Here is a 21,790-nt window from a genome sequence, read left to right as displayed (position 1 = left end):
ATGTCAAGGAAATGTATGTTTATACAGATTAACACAAGTGTTAATAGACAACTTGTCATCAAACTCCAGTTTAAATGCATGTCAACATTTGATTTCCCACATAATCTTAGCCTAACTATGGAATATTGTTCTATTCTAAAATTCATCTACTCTTGTGTTAATGCTGAGGTCAGTGGAAAGACCAAAATGAAATAAAGTAAAAACAATTAACAGAATCTGACTTTAATTTGTTTAGGGATCTGTAGAAAACTAAATTGTAAACAATACAACAATGGCAGACAATACAAGATTTGTTTGAAACAAGTTTGTCCAATGAAGCACATACTGCATGATTAAATAAGGGTAGTTGCAATATCCAGATATTACAAGATTTTAAATTGCTAAACTGTATGAAATAAAACATTAAACATGTTTTAAATGCAGTAACCACAACTCAGCTCGCGTTTATGTGAACACATTTTTTTGCATTACCATTACCATTGTTTCCATATCTTTGCTGCAGTTCCATCAATAGATTAAAGAACCAAAAATGGTATAACGCAGAACTGAAAGTGTGGTCCACTCTATGGGTAAATAAAAGAGATTCCTATCCTGAACAACACCTTAGCATTTAACAAAGCTTTTCAGATTTTCTAAGAAGCGGATGTATTCTTGATGTTCCAATGCAGTGCTAAGTTCCACCAGCTCATCAGCAAATGTATTATCCACTCCACGATCAGCCAGAAAATCCATCAAGTGATCATACAGAGCCTGAGGAGAGAAAAAATAAAAATTAAATAATGGATTTATTTAATGAAATGGCCTTGAGCTCCCTCTGCCACCATAGATAAGCACAATAGTAAACAATTAAAAGCCCACAGAAGACTTTGGTAAAAAACATACACAAAACGGTTACCACTCCTGCCCCACACCAAACTAAGTCAGTGTCAATTACACTCCTTGACTTTCTTTCATTTACTAGTGGGAAACCTTTGGATACAAGGTAATGGAGAATGGAAAGTGTTTAAGCATTTCAGGCTATGGCATAAAAATAAATAAAAAAAATTATATAAACACAACCACATTCTCTGCCTAAAATGTATTTTTCTGCCAATATGTACACTACTGTAGTTTTTTTTTTTTTTTTTTTTTTTACTCCTTCTGAAGGTTCTGTAAGGAATAGCAAGAGTATAGTGTTTCCAATAATAATCAATAAAAGTTACATAGAAAGAGTATCCAATGAACAGTGCTTCCCCTCCATTTCTAGAATATTCAGAATAATGAGAAACATTAAGACTCCTGCTCTCCACAGACAATATACACAGTATTAAAGGGACACACACTTTTACATTTACAGCACAGACAGGAGACCATCTGATAGAGAAACTATTTCTACTTCAGACAAAGCTCCTCTATTGGCTGTCAGAGTGATAGGCACTAGAGGCATTTAAATCCTGCAATGTCAACATTACCATTCATGCAGAACAGATATGTTTTAGATTGCAGTGTTAGACAGGAACATGGCACTTCTTTGAAATGAAGTGATATGGGTGCCTAGAATGTCCTTTTAAAGACTTTGCAAAGGCAATCACAGTTATGTTCAGCACAGTCAGTGCACACAATGCAAACATGGAGAAGAGAAACACTGTTTTTCTCTGTATTTCGTCTCTTCTGCCATGTTCAATGGCAGAAAAAGGCACTTTTAAAACAAGAGTTGAGTTAGAGCAAAGATGTAGGTGCTCAGGTCAAGAAGACAGACAACTGTAACCACCATCAATACAATAGTAGTAACTTTACTTAGATGCACAAATATTGTGTAAGATTTAAATGGCACTGACCCAGTCAAGAGAATCTGTGCTTAGGGTGTAGCTGTTTTCCTTCCAGTCTGTTTCACCTGTGGGCTGGAAGCTCACCTCCCGAATAGTGAATAGATCACTTTCCTCTTCTTCCTCCCCATGACCAACCTGTTAAAATAAAGTTAAAAATAAATCGAAAAGGAGTTATTCCAGTCCATTCTTTAATAATCTGATATTAGCACACAATAAATCAAGCCAATTAAAACAAATAATTATATATAAAAATATAATCAGAAAGTTCAACATTTAACACACTGCTTAGATAGTTACTGTGCATATGCAATACGTATAGATTATTTACATTGTAACCTTCAAGGTTAAAAGAATTGGAACACATTTTATGTTGGTAACAAACAATCCTTAACATATTACAGGGACACTATAGGTATCCACGTCATCTCATTAAGGTGGTCTGGGTGCAGTGCCACTGTCTCCTTAACACTGCAGTTGTAAAATCTTGCAGTTATTGAGAAACTGCAATAATTACCTTGCAGGGTTAACTCCACCTCTAGTGGCCATCTACCAGACAGCTACTAGAGGCGCTTGCGGGTCCTTAGTGGACTTTGCTCCTCTAAATGACGCTGGATGTCCTCACATTTTGCAGGAATACATCCGTCAGCTAAAACCCAACAGGAAAGCATTGATTCAATGCTTTCCAACAGGGAAGTCCTAATGCGATTACGGCGCTCGCAGCGCATGCGCATTAAGTTGCCACAAAGGGTTAGCGATGAGCAGACACTAATGCGCATGCGTAGCAATTGCTGTACATGCACTAAGACCTCTCCTTATGAAAGCATTGAATCACGGCTTTCCTATGGGGAAATAGAGTGTGAGGAGGTCCAGCGTCAATTATCGGACCAAAAGTCAGTTAAAATCAAGGAAGTGCCTCCAGTGACTGCCTGGATTCTCTGGAACTGCAATGCTTTACATTGCAGCATTAAGTGCTAAGGGGGAGGGAGCTCACATACACATGTATGCATACAGAGTAACAATTTTTTTTTTTTTTTTTTTTTTTTTTTTTTTTAAATGATATATCATGCAGTGAAAAGTTCATTACCTCATCTTCTGGAAAATGACAGTCAAGTACCAAAGTCTCCTTGGTATCCTGTTTTGTAACTTCAACAACAAAGTTGGGTGTAGATACGAGTTCTGGCTGCAATAGAGAAAGTTTAAAAAGTTGTTTTATTTATTAAATCATATCTTGAGTAGTAACTATATTTTAAGTGCCAATATGTATGCTTTTTGATTTAACTAGGAAAAAAATATATATATGTATTCCACGTTTCATACCTTTATGGAGTTTCGATTATGTCTTTAGTAATTAAAAAGTCATCAAATAGAATTAAAATGTTAGAATCTTAATAATTTATAGGTAAATATTGGCAACAAAGACACTTTTTCCTCTCTTTAAAAGAAAGTCTTGCATGCATCATATGGCCTCTAAGTATTATTTTGTAATTCAGCTCTTCATTGTATCTTCTAGCTTACACATGCGCCAAGGATGCCACCATTTTTAAGTCCTCGTTGGTCAGAAACTTACATTGTCCTTGTTGGTCACAGCTTATCCAACCAAGGCCCATTCAGGTAGCCAAATGCAAGTGTTCATCCACAATTACATAGACCATGTGCATAATCCAAAATGCTCCCTAATCTAGTTTCAGACATTCAAATTGTACATAGTCAGGGTAGATCTACTGCTTCTGACCAAATATAGCATGAATGACGGCCACCCCGTAGGGCTATGGTAAGACAAGAAATACACTGAAATGAGAGGTATTTACAGATGTGTGTGAAGCAATGTAAGTGCAATAGTATTTCCAATTAAAAAAAAAAAAAAAGCTGATTGTTTTCTTCTGAGTATATGTATTCTCTCTTTTTTAAATGTTTATTTTTGACTCCGGTCATAGCTTAGGCAATAAATCGTTACATGAGATAAACATATGACACACATTTTTGACAAAGCGTAACTGGCAGGGTGTCTAACATTTGGGTAGTGGGCCATGAGCTGAGGGAGTTTGGTTTTGGGTAGTGGGTGCTAGTGCTTAGTAAGCCCAGTATGCCTAGGCGTTTGGCCATTTCTCAGGTGGGGTTGAAGGTGTTATAGGCAGTAAGGCAAGAGTTACCTTTAAAAGTAAAACGGTGTTGTGAGTTGGTTTTCGAGTCGTGGGCAGGTGGACAGCGCGTTATCTGCGGTATGGGCATTCTTATGTTGCACTCCTGCATTGTAGGGGACTACATGTATGTGGTATAGATAGTTAGTGGCTCGCTTGGGCTAATAGTTGATGGGTTATATATCGTCTGCCATAGTGTCTCTGGGAAGAGGAGTTCTGCTCGCCCCATTTGGCTAGCCCGTGCAGTTAGAGGGCTGGTACGAGGTGAATTCTGGTCTCCATCAGGTACTGACCGCTATGGGGGCCCTCTTCTCTTGCCCATCGGGGGATGAACGGGTGTTCCCATGCCGTGGGTAGTGCCGCTGGCTTGCTTGGTACCGCAGGGGACATGGCGTCCTCTTGCAGTCCCAGGGTTGGGAGGAGGTCCAACGAACCTTGCATGTCTTGGATCTTGAATGACGTATTACCGTGGTGGATTAAAAGTGCTGGAGGACACCTCCATTGTTAGGTAATATTGTGTAGACGTAGGAGAGCTGTGAAGGGTTTCATTGTGCGGCGCTAGGCCAGCATTGGCCCTGATAAATCTGCGTAGAATGAGAACTGCATGTTCTCAAAACACATATGGGGCTTGGCTTCTTATCGCTTGAAGCACCGCTGCTCTGTCTCCATGACTCTGAAAGCACACCAGGAGGTCCCTAGGTGCCGTGGTCAGAGCTTTGGTGGGTCTGAGAAGGCAGAACATCCCTCCCAGGACAGCTTGTTTGATCTCGCCTGATGAATTGCAGTACCTCTGACTCCGTATCTCCTCTCCTAGTCCCCTGATCTTGAGGTTCAGGTTTCGCCGTTGGTCCTCCAGCTCTGCAAGCCGCTGTTCTGTTTTGCGATTCTGCTGTTGTAGCTCGTGTACTGCTAGTTGCAGCTGTGTTGTGTCGTGCCTGTTTCGGCGGGAATCTTCTTCCACCGTGCTCAGTCTGTACGGATCTGGGCCATGTCAGCCTGCATGGTAAGCTGAAGCCCCGCTACCAGCTCTTTCATTATTGCTGTGTTCACTGGGGACGCATCTACTTGTGGATGAGTTGGGAGAGGAGCCAGCGAGTGATGGATTTCTGCCTCGCTATTTAAGTCATCTGAAATGTCTGAGCAGACTTTTGCATAGTCAGCCTTGTTGGCGCCCATGGTACTGCGTGTTAGCTTCCAGAGGTCTCTGATATTTCCACTCTGCCTGGGTTTATCAGACTTTGGTATTTTTGTTTTCCGACCCATCTCTCTCCCGGTCTTGGTGGTGCCGTTTGTTACCTTGTGTGAGGGATTTGGGCTGTGTTAGAAGGTCCAATGTGGCCGTTTGTTACGGAGCTTCGATTACATGCGGCCATTCAGGTCAGCAGCTTGGCTCTGCCCCCGAGTATATGTATTCTCATGTTAAATGTAACTGACTTAAGGGATGGTGAGATGCCTGTCTTTATAAAGGTTAAATCCAAAAGCCTGATTTGTAGTTTCAGGTGCTGCATAAATATGGTAAAATGTGGCTTTGCCACAAACTGTCCCTGTTTGCAAAAATAAAGTACGCAGCACACCCTTGGAAATACTCACTACCACATAGAATGTTTTAAAGTATCTTTCTTTTAAATATTGTTTTAAAAAAGAAATATCTCACCGCATACTGGACTCATTGCCAAAATTTCAAAAGGTGTAGGACAAGTGGCACAGGTTTTCAGCTATTTCTCCTTAACTCAATTGACAACTTATTTTCTCAACCCACTCCCTGGTGGTCAGCATTATCTAAATTAAATACAATTTGTTATCCATTTACTTATGTGCTATGCTACCTTAATGTACACATTCATTTTTGTATTACTATGTACCACCACATTGCTACTACGCACTGAGTGTCACCTTTGTAAAACCTTAATGAAGATTATTAACTGGGGGGGGGGGGGAATAAATAAAAACCTGACCTTGTTCTGTGCACTACTTACTTAATGATTCACTTGTCCTCATTTACCATATCTTTATCCAGATTAGGTCTGAGCATGTGCAAGCATGCAAAATGGAACCCTGTGAAGTGAATCCTTCTTTGTATTGAAAATATATAAAGTTTTCAATTTTACCTCATTCTCCTCTGCCTTCTGACCTTCTTGTGATTCTTCATCAAACGTTGGTGGAATGCTGTTATTGGTATTGAATGTTACGGTTACCCTTTGGGGAGGGGAAAAAGAAAAAAAAAAAAAAAGATCTGATTACAAGAAGAATAAACTTAATATTTTCAGAGCCCAAACATGCCTAGATAAAACCGAATAAAAAGCAAAATCTGTAATGCTGTATTAAATTTCAAAATGTTTTTTTTTTTTTTTTTAAATTCTTTATTTTTGTCGTGCAAATGAGATAACACGCATGAGGTACCCCAAAGGCAATCCTCACGCTTTTTCATAAACATTTGAAAACAGAATGGGGTATGGTAATGCATGCACAATTTTATAGTTAATATTTAGTTTGGTATGATTGTTCACGTTCTGGAATCTCCTGCCTGTTAAGCTGTAGTATAACATATGCAACTCAGATAAGGTGGAAAAAAACAAAAAAAAAAACAAAGAACGCTTGGATAGGGATGCTTGTGTCTAAGTTGCTAGGTGTGACTGAGCTAGTTGCCCTTGCAATTAGAAAGACATCATATAAACAGTTGCTGGCATTTGAGGGTGCTGCACATTTTGTTAGAGTACATCTGACATGTGATTTTGATTTGTCCTGAGCTTATCTAACTGCTTATAATTAATACATTTTAACAGATTTTAACAGTTGGATGATCGTAAATAACAGGTAATAAGAAAATAGCGAACAAAAAATTACTCAAACAGCTGGAAAGATCCAGACTGTCCGAGTATAACTGGATATGATAAGGAGAATAAGTAAATAGAATCGATACAGTCAAGTGAAAAATACTTGTAATTAAAAAGATAGTGTGAAACTTGCCTTAATGGCTCACCTCTCTAATGCCAAGTGATACTCTAATACCCATAAAAACTCCAAAAATTGCTAACTGGCTACTGACTTTATTGGGCATAAGACTGGTCAAGTCCAGAGCTAGGAGCGGAAAGGGTAGGTGTATGTCACTTGGCTGACATAGGTATCTTAGGTATGGTTACTAAAGTATAGAAAATTCTAATGCCGTATGGCTAGTGACTGACTCCAGACTACAGGTCATCAAATGTATATAGTAACAGTAATAAACCGAGTCATGGATCAAGCCGGCATAAGGGGCAGCATATGGCTATTCCCTGTAGAAATAAAATCTAGCTATTAAGGGAGAAATACGGAGATCCCTTAAAGATATTGAGCTAGAAAACTGTAACATCCAGCAAATAACTGTTGCAGTTGATACCAGGGGTCCCCTAATTCAGTGAGAGTAAATTCTCAGTAGGCTGTTATAAAGTAACCATAACCAAAATTAAAGAGAGGTGAAATGAAACAAAGTTAAAGTGGCTCCATGTGCAGAACCATACTTAGAATGTTGGTTGCCTGCACATGGTGATAGATAGCCTTAAGTGTATAAGTGGTGAAAGAAGAGAGCCCATAGAGCCCGACGCGCGTTTCGGTGCTTTCTTAGATGCACCTTCGTCAGGGGATGATAGGAGACTGGATGCTAGTCTCCTTTTAAATGTATTCAGGTCTCTGTAAATTAAGTAGCTGTCCAATCAGATAACCAAAATCGAGCGCCAAGAATCCCACGTGGGCATAGGCTAATGACCCTGACTGGTCAACCAATCATATGCCTTGTGTCCTGACGTAATTCCAAGATCGTTAACCAACTGTGTGCCGTTAGGGAGACAGAAACACCGAGCTGTCAGTGTAAATCAGGGTATGCGAAACTGTATCAGTGAACTTGGCAACAGTAACTACATAGACTAAAAAGTCCCTCTTATTATATTTACCGGCACACGCTTGTACAGATTAACTTTACATAATACGATGTATCTATGTATATATTGAAACTCCGTCAGCTTATGCTAATGGGCTGGTCCGAAACAGCCTATCATTAGCATTGTGTTCTGACGTGTTAGAGTTAGATTTTAACCCTCTCACTGCCGAGAGGGGTCTGTATGTGTCTAGAGTGGGATCCCTATGAGGCTGTGGCGGTTATAGATCGTCACAGTTTCTAGATCAAAAAGGAGGGTGCCAAACTTCCACAACTTGTCGGCTCTAACTTCAGCCGTACGTATGATGTAACAGTCGTTGGTTTATGCTAGTACGCAAATGCAAAAAGGAGACTGTGACGATCCATCAAAAATATCCCAATAAAGGATTATTCCATATGTCCCTTTGAATGCTAAATGGCTAATCTACTGTGCGTGAAGTATATACATAATTCCATATGTCTCTGGATGGGATTAAAGGAACATCAAAGCAGTGGGAGTAATATTGATGTGAGGTCTCTTATCTCTGGCGTGTTGGTGAACAGTGCCTAGGTTTGCATTATGTACTTCGGTCTTGGACGATAAGGTATCGAAATACTAGTTGTAAGGACAGATGATAATAGGACCTACAAGTACGAAACTTTAAATAATAGAAAAAAGGAGAAGAGAAATTATATATTAATATTTACAAGTATTTACAATATATATAAGTATATTTACAATTTGGTAATGAGTATTAACAAAAGCGTGCTTAAAAGATGGATATAAAATTATAGATATATATATTTATATATATGTGGCCATCGTGGGGCATGATACAGTCAGTATATTTTATAGATAGTTCTCATATAAACGGAGTGTAGGAGAAGCCTTCGTTCAGACCATTTGGGGACAGAGTTTTTAATGTAAAAATCCAATAACTTTCTCTTTGGAGTAGTTTGTTGTCTATATCCCCTTTCCTGGGACCAAGCTTTATTTTTTCGATTCCACTGAACCGTAAACCATTCGCTGAGCCTCCGTGTTTTAGTTTCAAGTGTCTAGAGATCACTGTATCAGTTTGTCTAGTGGGGTTCACTGAGTTGACATGTTCTAGGATCCGGTTTTTAAATGGTCTAAAGGTTTTTCCTACATACTTTTGATCACAGCTGCATGTTAGAAGGTAGATCAAGCCTGTAGTTTGGCAGTTAAAGAAGGTCTTAACCGCATGAATCTGGGTATTTGTGGAATTCGAAAAGGTTTTTGAATAAGAAAATAGCGCTATTCTCATATATGCTATGATGCAGTAGGAAACTGTCAACAACACTACTTCTTGCTTACAATATGGGGAATATTATTACACAGTGTAAGGCAATGTGGGACATTGATATTAACATTATAGCCTCTCATATCTGTAATTATTATGCCTCATTTAGCTAGGGCCTGTAGCAATGTGCTGTACATTATGCATGAGAGGTATTTGCGTTTGCCTGGGTTTGCAGCTATAACGTTCAACCTGAGCGTGTGGTGGCTGATATAGGCCGGGGAACGCTCCTGGGTGGGCATCGGAATATTACAATGCAGTGCTATACGGTCCCCTGGGGTCTCCCAGGCTTAAGTCCCTCCTTAGGATTGCCTGCAGAGAGCTGATCGTTTTCCCGGTGAGGTGTAGCGTGCTGCGGCCGGCCTTTTGGTCTTGGACCCAGGTATGCAGTGACCTTTCGATTCTTCAGCCGATGCTGGGGCTGTGCTGGTACCTGCCACGGTTGCCTCTTCTGTCGCAGTTCAATACGGTGGGACTTTGGACACGACGGATGTCGCTTGGGTGAGTCAGTAGACTGGGGTAGAGTTTCCCTTATAGTAGAGGGAGCCTGAGGTATGCCCATGCTGCGTCTTGTTTGAGTTCGTGTGTGCTGTTTGGCCCATCTCTGGGGCTTGGGGTCTTGAGCTGTGGCGTCCGAGGTACCCGGCCCTGTTTTCCGCCGTATTGAGTTTCGGTTTTGTTTCCGTCTGGAGGCCTTTTTGCTTTTACGAGGGGGGTTTCCTTGCAGGTGGCGCCGGGCGGATCCACGCTGCTACTGCTCTTCTCGCCAGCCTATAGTACCCTCCGCGGTCAATATGCTTGGTCCAAAGGTGGGTGCACAGCCGTTCGAAAAACTCCAGGGTATGCCTGGGTGGCGCAGCAAGTGTATGCAGAGTCACAGGCCGTGTTCGGCCCTGTCGGTTTCGCTTGGTGGTAGGCGTTTGTTCATGCAGTGGTGTGGGGGTAATCGTCCCCTGCGAGGACCGGGATATCCCCCGCCGGTCCAGAGGGGGGGGCAGCAGGGCTGTAAAGGGTTCTCGCTTGCGGGCGCTTCCCGTGCCGGGGGATCGGCCGACTCCCCCGGGCACTGGGTCCTGCTCCGGTGTAGGCCGCATGGCCGGTATGGGTTTTTCCGTGGAGCTCCGGTGTCGGACAGGCACCCGTTTGTGCATCGGGTTGTGGTGCATCTTTTCCCGGTCGCCTTTTGCTGCTCTGTTAGTTTGGTCGTTAGCAGCTCAATTATGCCCGGAGCTGTAGGAGCTCTCAGAATGTGCGGCCGGCCATCTTGGCTGTCAGGCCCCGCCCCGTTTTTTAACCCCTTAAGGACACATGACATGTGTGACATGTCATAATTCCCTTTTATTCCAGAAGTTTGGTCCTTAAGGGGTTAAAGTATATTAATAAAAACTAAAATAAAAAAAAATCAGATAGCATGAGCAGTACAGAATTTCAATGAGTTACATGAAAAAGAAGAGACTTGACATTTTTTGAAAATAACCACAACATTAAATGGATATAGAATATTAATGGAAGTATAATGCACCAAAGCTACTGCTGACTACTAGGGTCTAGTGAAAATGTTGGGTCACATAAAGGAGACAATTGAATTTCGAATTTAAATGTCAATATAGCTAGGCTGGAAAAAAATATATATCAAGCAGTGATGCTTCCAGTTCAGCAACTTTAGCCTTCAAATTGAAATGTATTTGCATTCCCACTAATTTTCATTTTTGTAAATAACCCTGAATGCTGTTTGGCAGATTTGTCCCTATTATGAGATGGTTGGGGTAGGGGAAAGCTAGACATGGAGAGCATTGGCAATGTTCTTATGCAACCATCCTAAGGTTCTTATTTATGTATTTCTGGTGAGCCATTTGTGGATGTAAATTATTCCTATAGTCTGAATTCTTTTACCAAGCATGTTTTATACAAGGGAGTACTTAAAGCATGTATTAGCAACAGCCAAGACCACCATGCTTTGTGTCCCATTTGTGAATCAGTGGTCACAAACCAGAAGAGCACGGTTTCATTTTTGTGACATTACTTACTTCTCCCCTGAAAGTTTCCTGATCAGTTTAGCCTCTGTGCCATGGACGTCCAGCTCCCACCCACCAGTCATCTTAGGTAGGGATTTGTGTTTCTGTATTTTCTTTTCTTCTTTGATTTCATCGCTGAGGAATTCTGCAAATGCTTTGTCTCCTAAAATAGAACAGAAGAAGGAAAGCAGTTATTTAAAATTCGAGTGTGTTAAATCTAAGCATTTTGTTTAACCCCACTGAAACAAACTGTCAGATAAAAAGGAGCCATCTCAATGTATTAATAAAACAAACCACGGGTATGCTTACTAATCCTGAATGCTGTAGCTCACTGTAACACTTACATATCAAGGTGAGCGTCTACACATATAATAAATACGATTTACCATTATATAAAAAAAAAAAAAAAAATTACCCAAGAAAAAAAATACTTAAAAAAAAGCTTAAAAAACCACACACTTCTTCTTAATCCAATATAAGTCATAACTCCAGAAGAGTCAGTTACAATGATCTATATTTTGTCATGGAAAGCCTGTGCTGGACAAACAATTACAGTCTATACAAACCGTCCACACCGTTTGACACTCACCCTCTGTATGCAATCCTCCACAGCCGCATGACACCGCCGGGAATCCCCGGTAAGGGTAAAGAAAGGCTGGCCTTAGAGCAGAGCCCTGGCCGCCATGCATCCACAGAGTGCGGGTGAAGGAGCGCGCAGGGCACAGGGAGGAGAGCATGGACACGGGCCGAGAAGTGGCGACCCTGGCGGTGGCGATAAGAGCTCGGGAGAGAGAGGACAGCATGGTTGCAGCAGCCGAAACACACGTGTGCGACAAGAGGACACCGTGACACCCCTGACCTTTCAACTTCTCAAAAGGAAGTGTCGCAGAGGAAATGGCGTCACGACGGTCACTATGGAGATATGTCAATAACCTTGGATCTCAACGTTCTAAATGCTAGAGATACTGTGTCAGCTTTACACTATGATACAGAGTGGCCCATAAGTCCCTACCCATCCATATATCTTATGTACCCAGTGTATCTGTCTGCTGGATGGGTACGGATTTATGGGTCACCCTGTAGGAAGCTACCCTGTTACATCTGAGATTTTTATAAAGACAGAAATAATGTGATGATATCTTATTGCAGAGTATTTTATTTCCTATGACGAGAACATGTGTTCACCCCCAAACACTGTTAATGATATTATAATTACTGGCATATATAAAGTACCAACACATTCTATAGTCATATATCAATACAAAACATAAAGAGGGATTAATTTTATTATTGCCATTTATAAAGCGCCAACAGATTCCGTAGCGGGTTACAATATTATGAGAGGGGGATTTAACTATAAATAGGACATAAATTACATGAAAACCTACAGGAACAATAGGTTGAAGAGGACCCTGCTCAAACGAGCTTACAGTCTATAGGAGGTGGGGGTGTAAAACACATTAGGACAGGAAATATCAATCAAATAGGGTGGGAGTGAAGCAGAGCTGGAGGAGAGGGTAGAGTGATGCCCTTTAGAAGAGAGCAAAATACAGATATGTGAGGTAGAGGTTACTCTGGAAAGCTATAAGCTTTCTTAACCCCTTAAGGACACATGACATGTCTGACACGTCAAAATTCCATTTTATTCCAGAAGTTTGGTCCTTAAGGGGTTAAAGAGATGTGTTTTGAGGCACATCTTAAATGATTGAAGAATTGGGGAGAGTCTGATGGGGGTAGGCAGGCTATTCCAGAGGAAGGGAGCCGCCCGTGAGATGTTCTGCAAGCGCGAGTTGGCCATACAGGTTCGAGCAGCGGACAGGAGAAGGTCACAGGCAGAGTGGAGGGACAAAGAAGGGGCATACCTATGGATCTGTGAGGAGATATCAGAGGGGCTAGAATTGTTCAGTGCTTTATATGTATGGGTTAGCACTTTGAATTGACTGAGGGGTGAGGTGTGAGAGGACCGACTAGAGAGGAAAATCAGTCTGGTGGCAGCATTCACTACAGACTGTGGCGGCGCAATACGGCTTTTGGGAAGACCAATCAGAAGAGGGTTGCAATAATCCATGCAGGAAATTACTAGAGCATGGACAAGCTCCTTGGTAGCATCTTGCTTAAGAAAGGGGCGGATGCGGGTTATGTTTTTAAGTTGGAATCTATATGATTTGGCAACATGCTGGATGTGAGGCTCAAAGGTGAGGCCAGAATCAAGTATGATGCCAAGACAGCGTGCTTGCAAGAATTGACTTATGTTGATAGGGAGAGTGAGACAGGAGGATCAGTATTTGGAGGAGAAAAGACAAGGAGTTCAGTTTTAGAGAGATTGACATCCAGTCAGAGACGGAAGAAAGGCAAGCAGTGACACGTTGCAGGACGGCAGGGGAGAGGTCCGGGGAGGAGAGATATAACTGGGTGTCATCAGCGTACAGGTGGTAGTGGAATCCAAAAGAGAAAATAGAAGGGGACCAAGGACAGAGCCTTGGGGAACACCAACCGAGACAGGACGAGGGGAGGGGGTATCCTTGGAAAAGGAGACACTGAATGAGCATTGGGAGAGATAAGAGGGAAACCATGAGAGGACAGAGTCACAGAGGCCGATCGATTGAAGAGTTTGAAGAACGAGAGCATGATCAACTGTGTCAAAGGCAGCAGAGAGGTCAAGAAGAATTAGTATGGAGTAGTGGCCTTTGGATTTAGCTGCGATTAGGTCGTTAGTAACTTTGATAAGAGCAGTCTCCGCAGAGTGGAGAGGGCGGAAGCCAGACTGAAGAGGGTCAAGGAGAGAGTTGGAATTGAGGAAGCAAGACAGACGGGTAAAGACAAGTCTTCCCAGAAGCTTTAAGGTAAAAGGGAGCAGGGATATGTGATGATAGTTAGAGGGGGAGGACGGGTCAAGAGATGTTTTTTTCTGGATAGGTACTACAGTGGCATGTTTAAGGTCAGCATGGACAATGCCAGACTAAAGAGGGTCAATGAGAGAGTTGGAATTGAGGATGCAAGAACAATGCCAGAAGAGAGAGATCAGTTGAAGATGTTTGTTAAGGAAGGCACAAGACAAGGGGAGAGAGATCTGATGAGGTGAAATGGGATAGGATCGAGCGGGCAAGTGGTGGGGCGAGAGGAAAGGAGAAGCACAGCCACCTCTTGTTCAGTAGCCGGGGAGAAAGTCTGAAGGGTAGGAAAGGCATGATCTAAGTGTGGTTGAGAAAGAGAACCGCAAGGTGGGGAGAGTTCTTTCCTTAGCTGTTCAATCTTGTCGGTAAAGTAGCATGCAAAGCTATCGGCTGTTAGGTTAGTTTGGGGGTGGTCACAGCAGGGCAAAGAAGAGAGTTAAAGGTGTCAAAGAGACGCCTGGGATTGCGGGAGCATGAACTAATGAGAGAGGAAAAGTCTGACTGTTTGGGGAGGGCAAGGGCTGTGCTGTAAGAACACAATATGAATCTATAATGGAGAAAGTCTGACTGGGTGCAAGACTTCCTCCAGGAGCGTTCAGCACAACGGGAGCAACTTTGCAGATAGCGTGTTGATTTAGTATGCCACGGTTGGAGGTGCGTCCTCTTAGAGGTGCATGTTTGGAGCAGGGCTGCAGCGTTCAAGGCAGAGGTGAAGGTAGTGTTATGTGTGGAGATGGCCAGTGAGGGACAGGAGAGGGAAGGGATGGATAGCAGTTGTGAATCAATATCAGCTGACAGCTGCTGGTGGTCAATAGAATTAAGGTTCCTCCTCAGTTGAGGGGGGTTAGGCTGAGGTTGTTGGGTGAGGGGTACTCCAGAGCAAACGATAAGAGGTGGTGAGTAGAGAAAGGAAATGGAGTGTTGCAGATATTAGATACTGTACATGCATAAGAGAAAATGAGGTTGAGGGTATTGCCAGCTACATGGGTGGGAGAATTAGCCCACTGCAATAGCCCAAGGGAGGAAGTAATTGAAAGTAGTTTAGAGGCTGCTGAGGTCAAAGGTGGGTTAATGGGAATATTGAAGTCCCCAAGAATTAGGGATGGAATATTAGAAGATAGGAAGAAGGTTAGCCAGGCAGTAAAGTGGTCAAGAAAGAGTAAAGGGGAACCAGGGGGACGATAAATAACGGCAATGTTAGCAGATAAGGGGTTGAAGAGGTGAATTGAATGATTTTAAATGATGGAAAAGAGGGAGGCGGGGCGGACAGAGTTTTAAAGGAGCAGTCGGGTGAAAGCAGAAAACCTACACCGCCGCCTTTCCTCTCAGCTTGTCTTGGGTTGTGGGTAAAGTGAAGACCACCAAAGGATAGTGAGGCAGGAGTAGCAGTATCAGAGGGAGAGAGCCATGTTTCCGTTGCATGTAGGTTTAGGGAGTGTGAGAGAAATAGGTCATGGATGGAAGTTGATTTAAAGTGCTGCACACCGAGCGTTCATTCCAGAGGGCAGATTTAAAGGAGGAATTAGAGTGAGAGTTACATGGAATGAATATGAGATTGTCGAGGTTTCTGGTGTTAGTACCAGGTGGCTTAGTAGAGGAGGGACCAGGGTTTGGAGAGACATCACCAGCTGCTAGGAGCAGTAGTATGGAAAGGAAGAGAAGGTGGGAGTAAGATTTAAATGTTAGAGGGCAATAGGGGAACCAAAGGATCTCTCCATCAGGTTTTTTGGCGGTACGTGAGGACGTAGAGACGCAACACGTACTGGAGGTGGACGCACCCGGCCTGGCGATGAAGCGAGTAAGCTAAGACTATTGAAGTGAGTCTGAAGAAAGGAGCAGAGGTATATGAAAATCTCACGGATGCAGTGTTACAATCGTTTAAACGACATTTGGGCTGGTTAATATTACTCAACACAAGGGTAATATTGCTGTCTGCACGCTGGAAGTTAAATTTGAAGAGTTGGGAAATACACGCTTACATGTGGACGACTGTCCAGTGGTTTTGAGGAGCATTTGAGTGTAAACTGAAACACGACGCTGTAAAGTGGGCAGTGACTACACGTGGGATTTTGAAAGCGCCGCTTGGCTCCAGCCATGAGAGAGAATATTTGAAGTCCTTATAGATGCTGATTGCAATATAGACCCCATTATCTGCTGATCTACTCATTTGGAATATAATAAGAAAGTTACAGCCCGAGAGGGAAAATTAGCAGGGTTGAAAACAAGTAGGCAAAATTATATTCGTTTGGTAAATCGTACGTGTTCCAAAAAAAAAAAATCCTTGCAAAAAAAAAAAATATATATATATATTGTGACAGAGTCTATGGGAGGGTAATAGAAGGAAGGTATCTAGGACCCAGAATCCTCCATAGTCTATACTCATTCACCTGCCCAATTAGCAACTGCTGAGGCTTTAATTAGCAGGTCTCAGAGAAGAAAGAGTCAGATACAATCTGACCTGCAGAGAGAGAGCAGGTCTGTGCAGAGCAGCATCTAAACAATGTGCTAAAGGTTGGTGAAACCAATGCTTATTTTTGTGTAGTTTATTACCCTGGTGAGTAAGGGACATTTCTTTATGTTTAGTTAGTGCTCAAATTTGAGCTAGGATTTATTTTGTAGATTTTCCTTTCTGTTGTGCTGCAGTTTTTGAACAAACTGATTGCTGTATGGATTTTGTGCACGCTATAAATAAACCACACCATTTTTGTTGTTCTATGCCTGTTACCCTAGAGGACTGTGTTGCTTTGCCCATAAAGGTCACAATATATATATATTTATAAACTCCAAGTAAGAAAGGCTGCTCTCCGTTCTTTAAAACGAAAAATGTATTGAAGAAGTTTAAAAATAACGACCAACGTTTCGGTCCCCGTTCGGGACCTTCCTCAGGGTCAAATATAACAGGTAACAGGACAACGGTTGTCCTGTTATATTTGACCCTGAGAAAGGTCCCGAACGGAGACCGAAACATTGGTCGTTATTTTGAAACTTCTTCAATAAATTTTTCATTTTAAAGAAGGGAGAGCAGCCTTTCTTACTTGGAGTTTGTATCTATTGGAGCTCTCGTATTGCGCCCGGCATTGGAGTACCAAAAGCGTGAGTGCAGAGGATTTTTGTATTTAAAAAAATAAATATATATATATATATATGTATATGTATGTATATATATATATATATATATATATATATATATAGAATACCTTGTAGGAAAGCACTCACAGGACTTGATATGGTTAAAAAATAGTGCTTCTTTATTGCAGCAAAAATTTCAAGTAAAAAGTGTCAACGTTTCAGTCCCATCTGGACTTTTATCAAGACTTGATAAAAGTCCAGATGGGACTGAAACGTTGACACTTTTTACTTGAAATTTTTGCTGCAATAAAGAAGCACTATTTTTGAACCATATCAAGTCCTGTGAGTGCTGTCCTACAAGGTATTCTATATTATGGCCAGGATTAGCACGAAGGCATTACAAGACCGGGAGCAGTGAGTGCGGGACACGAGGAGTTTATATATATATATATATATATATATATATAAATCACTTTTTAGCACTTTAATGTACATAAAAGCAAGTGAATCCCTTTATGAAAAGATAAAATTTCTATGACATTAATGTAAATATGATGAGAATCACGTTGCACTTCATTGCACTTTATTGTACATAAAATACTAAATCACTTTATAATATAACACAGAGTATATAATTCCCAGATTTTACTAGTAACATGACGTAAAGTCATGATTTTATTAAAGACACGGAGGCTCATATTATGCATAACTCTTTCTTTATTTCCTCAGCAGCAAAGATAGAGGAATATAAATATTGTCAAAATGAAAGAAAAAACTGTATAGGCATAACGGGTAGCCGATCACATGGTAGAGGAAGTAGCTATATAAGTCCTGTGTCTCCCACAATCCCCCTCTTTCTTGCGAAAACCGAAGACCAGGTAAGAAGAACGATGTCCTACTTGATCAACACAGGAAACAGGAACAATGCGATAACTTCAAGCTAAAAAAGACAGAGAAATATGGTAATTTCCAGACTCAAAACTGTAGACTTACCAAACAACATTGGAAGGAGTCACAAACAACAAACTGGATTCTGAAATACAAAATATAAATAATTAGTAAACATAATAAGACGTACCAAACCATCCAATCATATAAATAAATACATATAATTAATACATACCTAATTGAACAGCAAAAACCCGTAGAGTCTCAAGCATCTCGTATCCCAACTCCACACCGGGAGGGCGGGAGGGGATAATACTCGCCTCCGTGTCTTTAATAAAATCATGACTTTACGTCATGTTACTAGTAAAATCTGGGAATTTTATTAAAGACACGGAGGCTCATATTATGCAAGTTCAAAGCTGTGCAACCACTCGAGATGCGATGTGTTCAATAGGTCTGAAATAGAAGTCTCTAAAGGTCGATTCTCTGGACCAATCTGCCGCCCGCATAATATCCTCCAGACGACATCCGACTGAGGAGGCTTTAGAAGCCATCGCTCCTCGTATAGAATGGGGCGTAAATACAGAGGTGTCTATACCTGCAGAGGATAACAGTTCACGCACCCAACGTGCCAGGGTAGGTGTAGAAACCGTCCGATGAGGCGACTTAAAAGATATGAACAAATCGTGTAGATCGGCAGAGCGAAGGGAACTCGTGACATCCAGGTAAACCCTGATGCAATCCACCGGACAGAGCGCCGGACAACCAGAAAACCTGGGATACGAAAATGACTTGGATGCAGATTTAGTCCTCCTGGATATGTCAAAAGTAACACCCTCCGGGGTGAATGCAATGGCGTCCCAATCCATGGCCCTGACGTCAGAGACCCTCTTGCAAGAGATCAAACAGAGTAACATTACCAACTTGGATGACAGTCGTTTCAAAGTCAGCTCCTGATTAGGGTACCATGAGGAGAGGAACTGCAACATCACGTTAACGTCCCAAAAGGCAGAGAAGCGAGGCCGAGGAGGACGAGCAAGGCGGATACCCTTGAGAAGACGACATACAAAAGGATGTCTGCCGACAGGGGAACCATCCAAACCCCTGTGTCCGGCCGAAATAGCCGAGCGGGAAAGGTTAATCGTGCGGTACGCCTTGCCTGAGTCAAACAGGGACGTGAGGAATTCCAGGATCAAAGGTAGAGGGGCAGATACGGGATCCACTGCCCGTTCCATGCACCAACCAGACCACGATCTCCATGAAGTTCGATAGGCAGTTCGTGTGCCTGGGGCCCAGGCGTTATCGAGGAGCAGGAGAGTTGTCTGCGGAACGTCTGGGACAATCCAAGGTCCCCTGAAAGGAACCACGCTATCAGGGGCAGCTGGTGTTGTAACACTAGTCCGTGTGAGTTCCCATCCGGGTCTAGAAGGAGGTCCTGGAAGATTGGTATCAACCGAGGATAATCGATCGACAACTCCATCAAGCGGGGGAACCATGGTCGAGATCTCCAAAGCGGGGTGATTAGCGCTACACGACAGTCGTGGCGAACCAGTTTCGAGATCGTGCGCGCTATCATGTTGAATGGGGGAAATGCGTATAGCAGACCCTGCGGCCATTCTTGAAGGAAGGCATCGGTTGCCACCGCTGCCGGATCCGGCCTCCAACTGAAGAACTTCGGCAGTTGAGTGTTCAGTCGAGATGCGAACAGATCCATCTGGAATCTTCCCCACAACATGTCCAGGCTCTGGAACACCGAAGCGTGTAGACGCCAATCTCCAGAGTCTCTCAAGTGTCTGGAATTGCAATCCGCTCCCGAATTGTCTAGGCCCGGAATGTGTTCCGCTGTTACCGAGACGTTGTTGAAAAGGCAGAACTGCCAGAAGTCTTTCGCTAGAATTGCCAACATCTTGGACTTCGTACCTCCCAGGTGATTTATGTAGCGGACCGCTGACACGTTGTCCATCTTGAGGAGAACGCAGCAATTCGCCCGTCCTGGGGTAAGGCTGCGGATCGCGAAAGCCCCAGCCAGGAGTTCCAGGCAGTTGATGTGCAACGACTTCTCCACGTCGGACCCATCTGCCTCCTGTGGAAACGTCGCCACAACGAGCACCCCAGCCGTGCAAGCTGGCATCGGATTCGATCACTATGTCCGGGATGGAGCCGAAGATGGCTCTCCCATTCCACGCCTCCATGTGTGCTAACCACCACACCAACTCGTCTCTGGACTCTGCGTCCAAACGTATCCGAGACTCGTAGGAGTGACCTGACCGAAGGTGTGACCCTTTGAGTCGTTGAAGGGCCCGGTAGTGTAGCGGGCCCGGGAAGATCACCTGAATAGAGGCCGCAAGAAGGCCAATTATTCTCGCCAGCTGTCTGATGGACAAGTCTGCGACACGCAGAGCTCTTCGAATTTCCACGCCTCCATGTGTGCTAACCACCACACCAACTCGTCTCTGGACTCTGCGTCCAAACGTATCCGAGACTCGTAGGAGTGACCTGACCGAAGGTGTGACCCTTTGAGTCGTTGAAGGGCCCGGTAGTGTAGCGGGCCCGGGAAGATCGCCTGAATAGAGGCCGCGAGAAGGCCAATTATTCTCGCCAGCTGTCTGATGGACAAGTCTGCGACACGCAGAGCTCTTCGAATTTCCTTCTGAATGGCTTTCACCTTGGAACTCGGTAGAAACAGGAACTGTTGGACGGAGTCCACTCTGAATCCCAGGAACTCTATGGACTGGGCGGGATCCAGGACCGATTTGTCCCAGTTGATCAGAAAACCCAACTTCTGTAGCAGGGCGGTAGTCCATTCTAGGTGTAGAAGGAGATTCTCCTTCGATTAGGACAAAATCAGAATGTCGTCCAGGTAAACAATGAGGCGAACCCCTCGGGTACGGAGGAACGCCACCACAGGCTTCATAAGCTTGGTGAAGCACCAGGGAGCCGAAGAGAGACCGAAAGGCAGGCAGGTGAAGCGCCAGCGTCGCCCGTGCCATGTGAAATGGAGATAATCTCTGAATTCCAAAGCAATGGGGACCGTGAAGTAAGCGTCCTTCAGGTCTAGTTTGGCCAGCCAGTCCGACTTGCGCAGAAGGTCTCTGAGGCAGTGTATACCTTCCATCTGGAAGTGTTGGTAACGTAGGAAGGCGTTGAGGGGACGAAGATTTATTACAGGGCGAACTCCGCCTCCTTTCTTGGGCACCAGGAACAGATTGCTCGTAAAGCCCTTGGCGGCGAATGGCAGTTCCTCTATAGCGCCCTTGGAGAGCATCTCCACGACCTCCGCGGAGATCATCTCGTCCTGCTCCCGTGGAAGGGACAGTTCTCTGGGGGAATAAAACTGGACAGGCACTGAAACAAAATCTAGGCGATACCCCTTTACACACTGCAGAACCCAAGCATCCGAGGTGAGCTTCGTCCACTCTCGGTAAAATAAGGCCAGCCTCCCTGCTACTTGAACGGGAGGGAAAGAAAGGGTACTCACCGTAAGGACGTCTGCTGGTGGTACCACCGCGGGGGTATCTGGAGCCCCAAGCCCGACCTCTGGCTGGGAAGAAGGGGGGGGTCCTTTGGTCCTGAAATCCCCGGGAGGGAAAAAAGGAACCTCTGGTAGCGCGGAATGCGCCTCGGAAACCCCGGCCGGGTGGACGGTTCCTGCTACGCCCGGCCCCTCCGAAAACCTTAGGCGCGAACACACGTTTCATGCTCGCCTGCGCCTTGTCAATCGCCGTGAAGGTCTTGACATATGACCCCATGTCTTTAACAAAGGAGGTGCC

The 21,790-nt window shown here is 43.5% G+C and overlaps 1 protein-coding gene across 1 annotated transcript; it reads right to left on the bottom strand.

The window, feature by feature from the left end:
* Nucleotides 1-206: 206 nt before the first annotated feature.
* On the bottom strand, nucleotides 207-12,059 carry C1QBP (complement C1q binding protein). Its single transcript, XM_063444603.1, has 6 exons — nucleotides 11,759-12,059; nucleotides 11,182-11,332; nucleotides 6,055-6,142; nucleotides 2,893-2,988; nucleotides 1,818-1,943; nucleotides 207-750 (listed from the first exon to the last, which is right to left on the bottom strand). Exons 1-6 carry the CDS (start codon nucleotides 11,970-11,972, stop codon nucleotides 604-606), a joined length of 822 nt encoding a protein of 273 aa, XP_063300673.1. The 5' UTR covers nucleotides 11,973-12,059; the 3' UTR covers nucleotides 207-603.
* Between the last annotated feature and the right edge of the window lie 9,731 nt (nucleotides 12,060-21,790).

The sequence above is a fragment of the Pelobates fuscus genome, chromosome 1, assembly GCF_036172605.1.
Source record: "Pelobates fuscus isolate aPelFus1 chromosome 1, aPelFus1.pri, whole genome shotgun sequence".
Lineage (NCBI taxonomy): Eukaryota > Metazoa > Chordata > Amphibia > Anura > Pelobatidae > Pelobates > Pelobates fuscus.
This window is presented reverse-complemented; position numbering and strand designations above follow the sequence as displayed.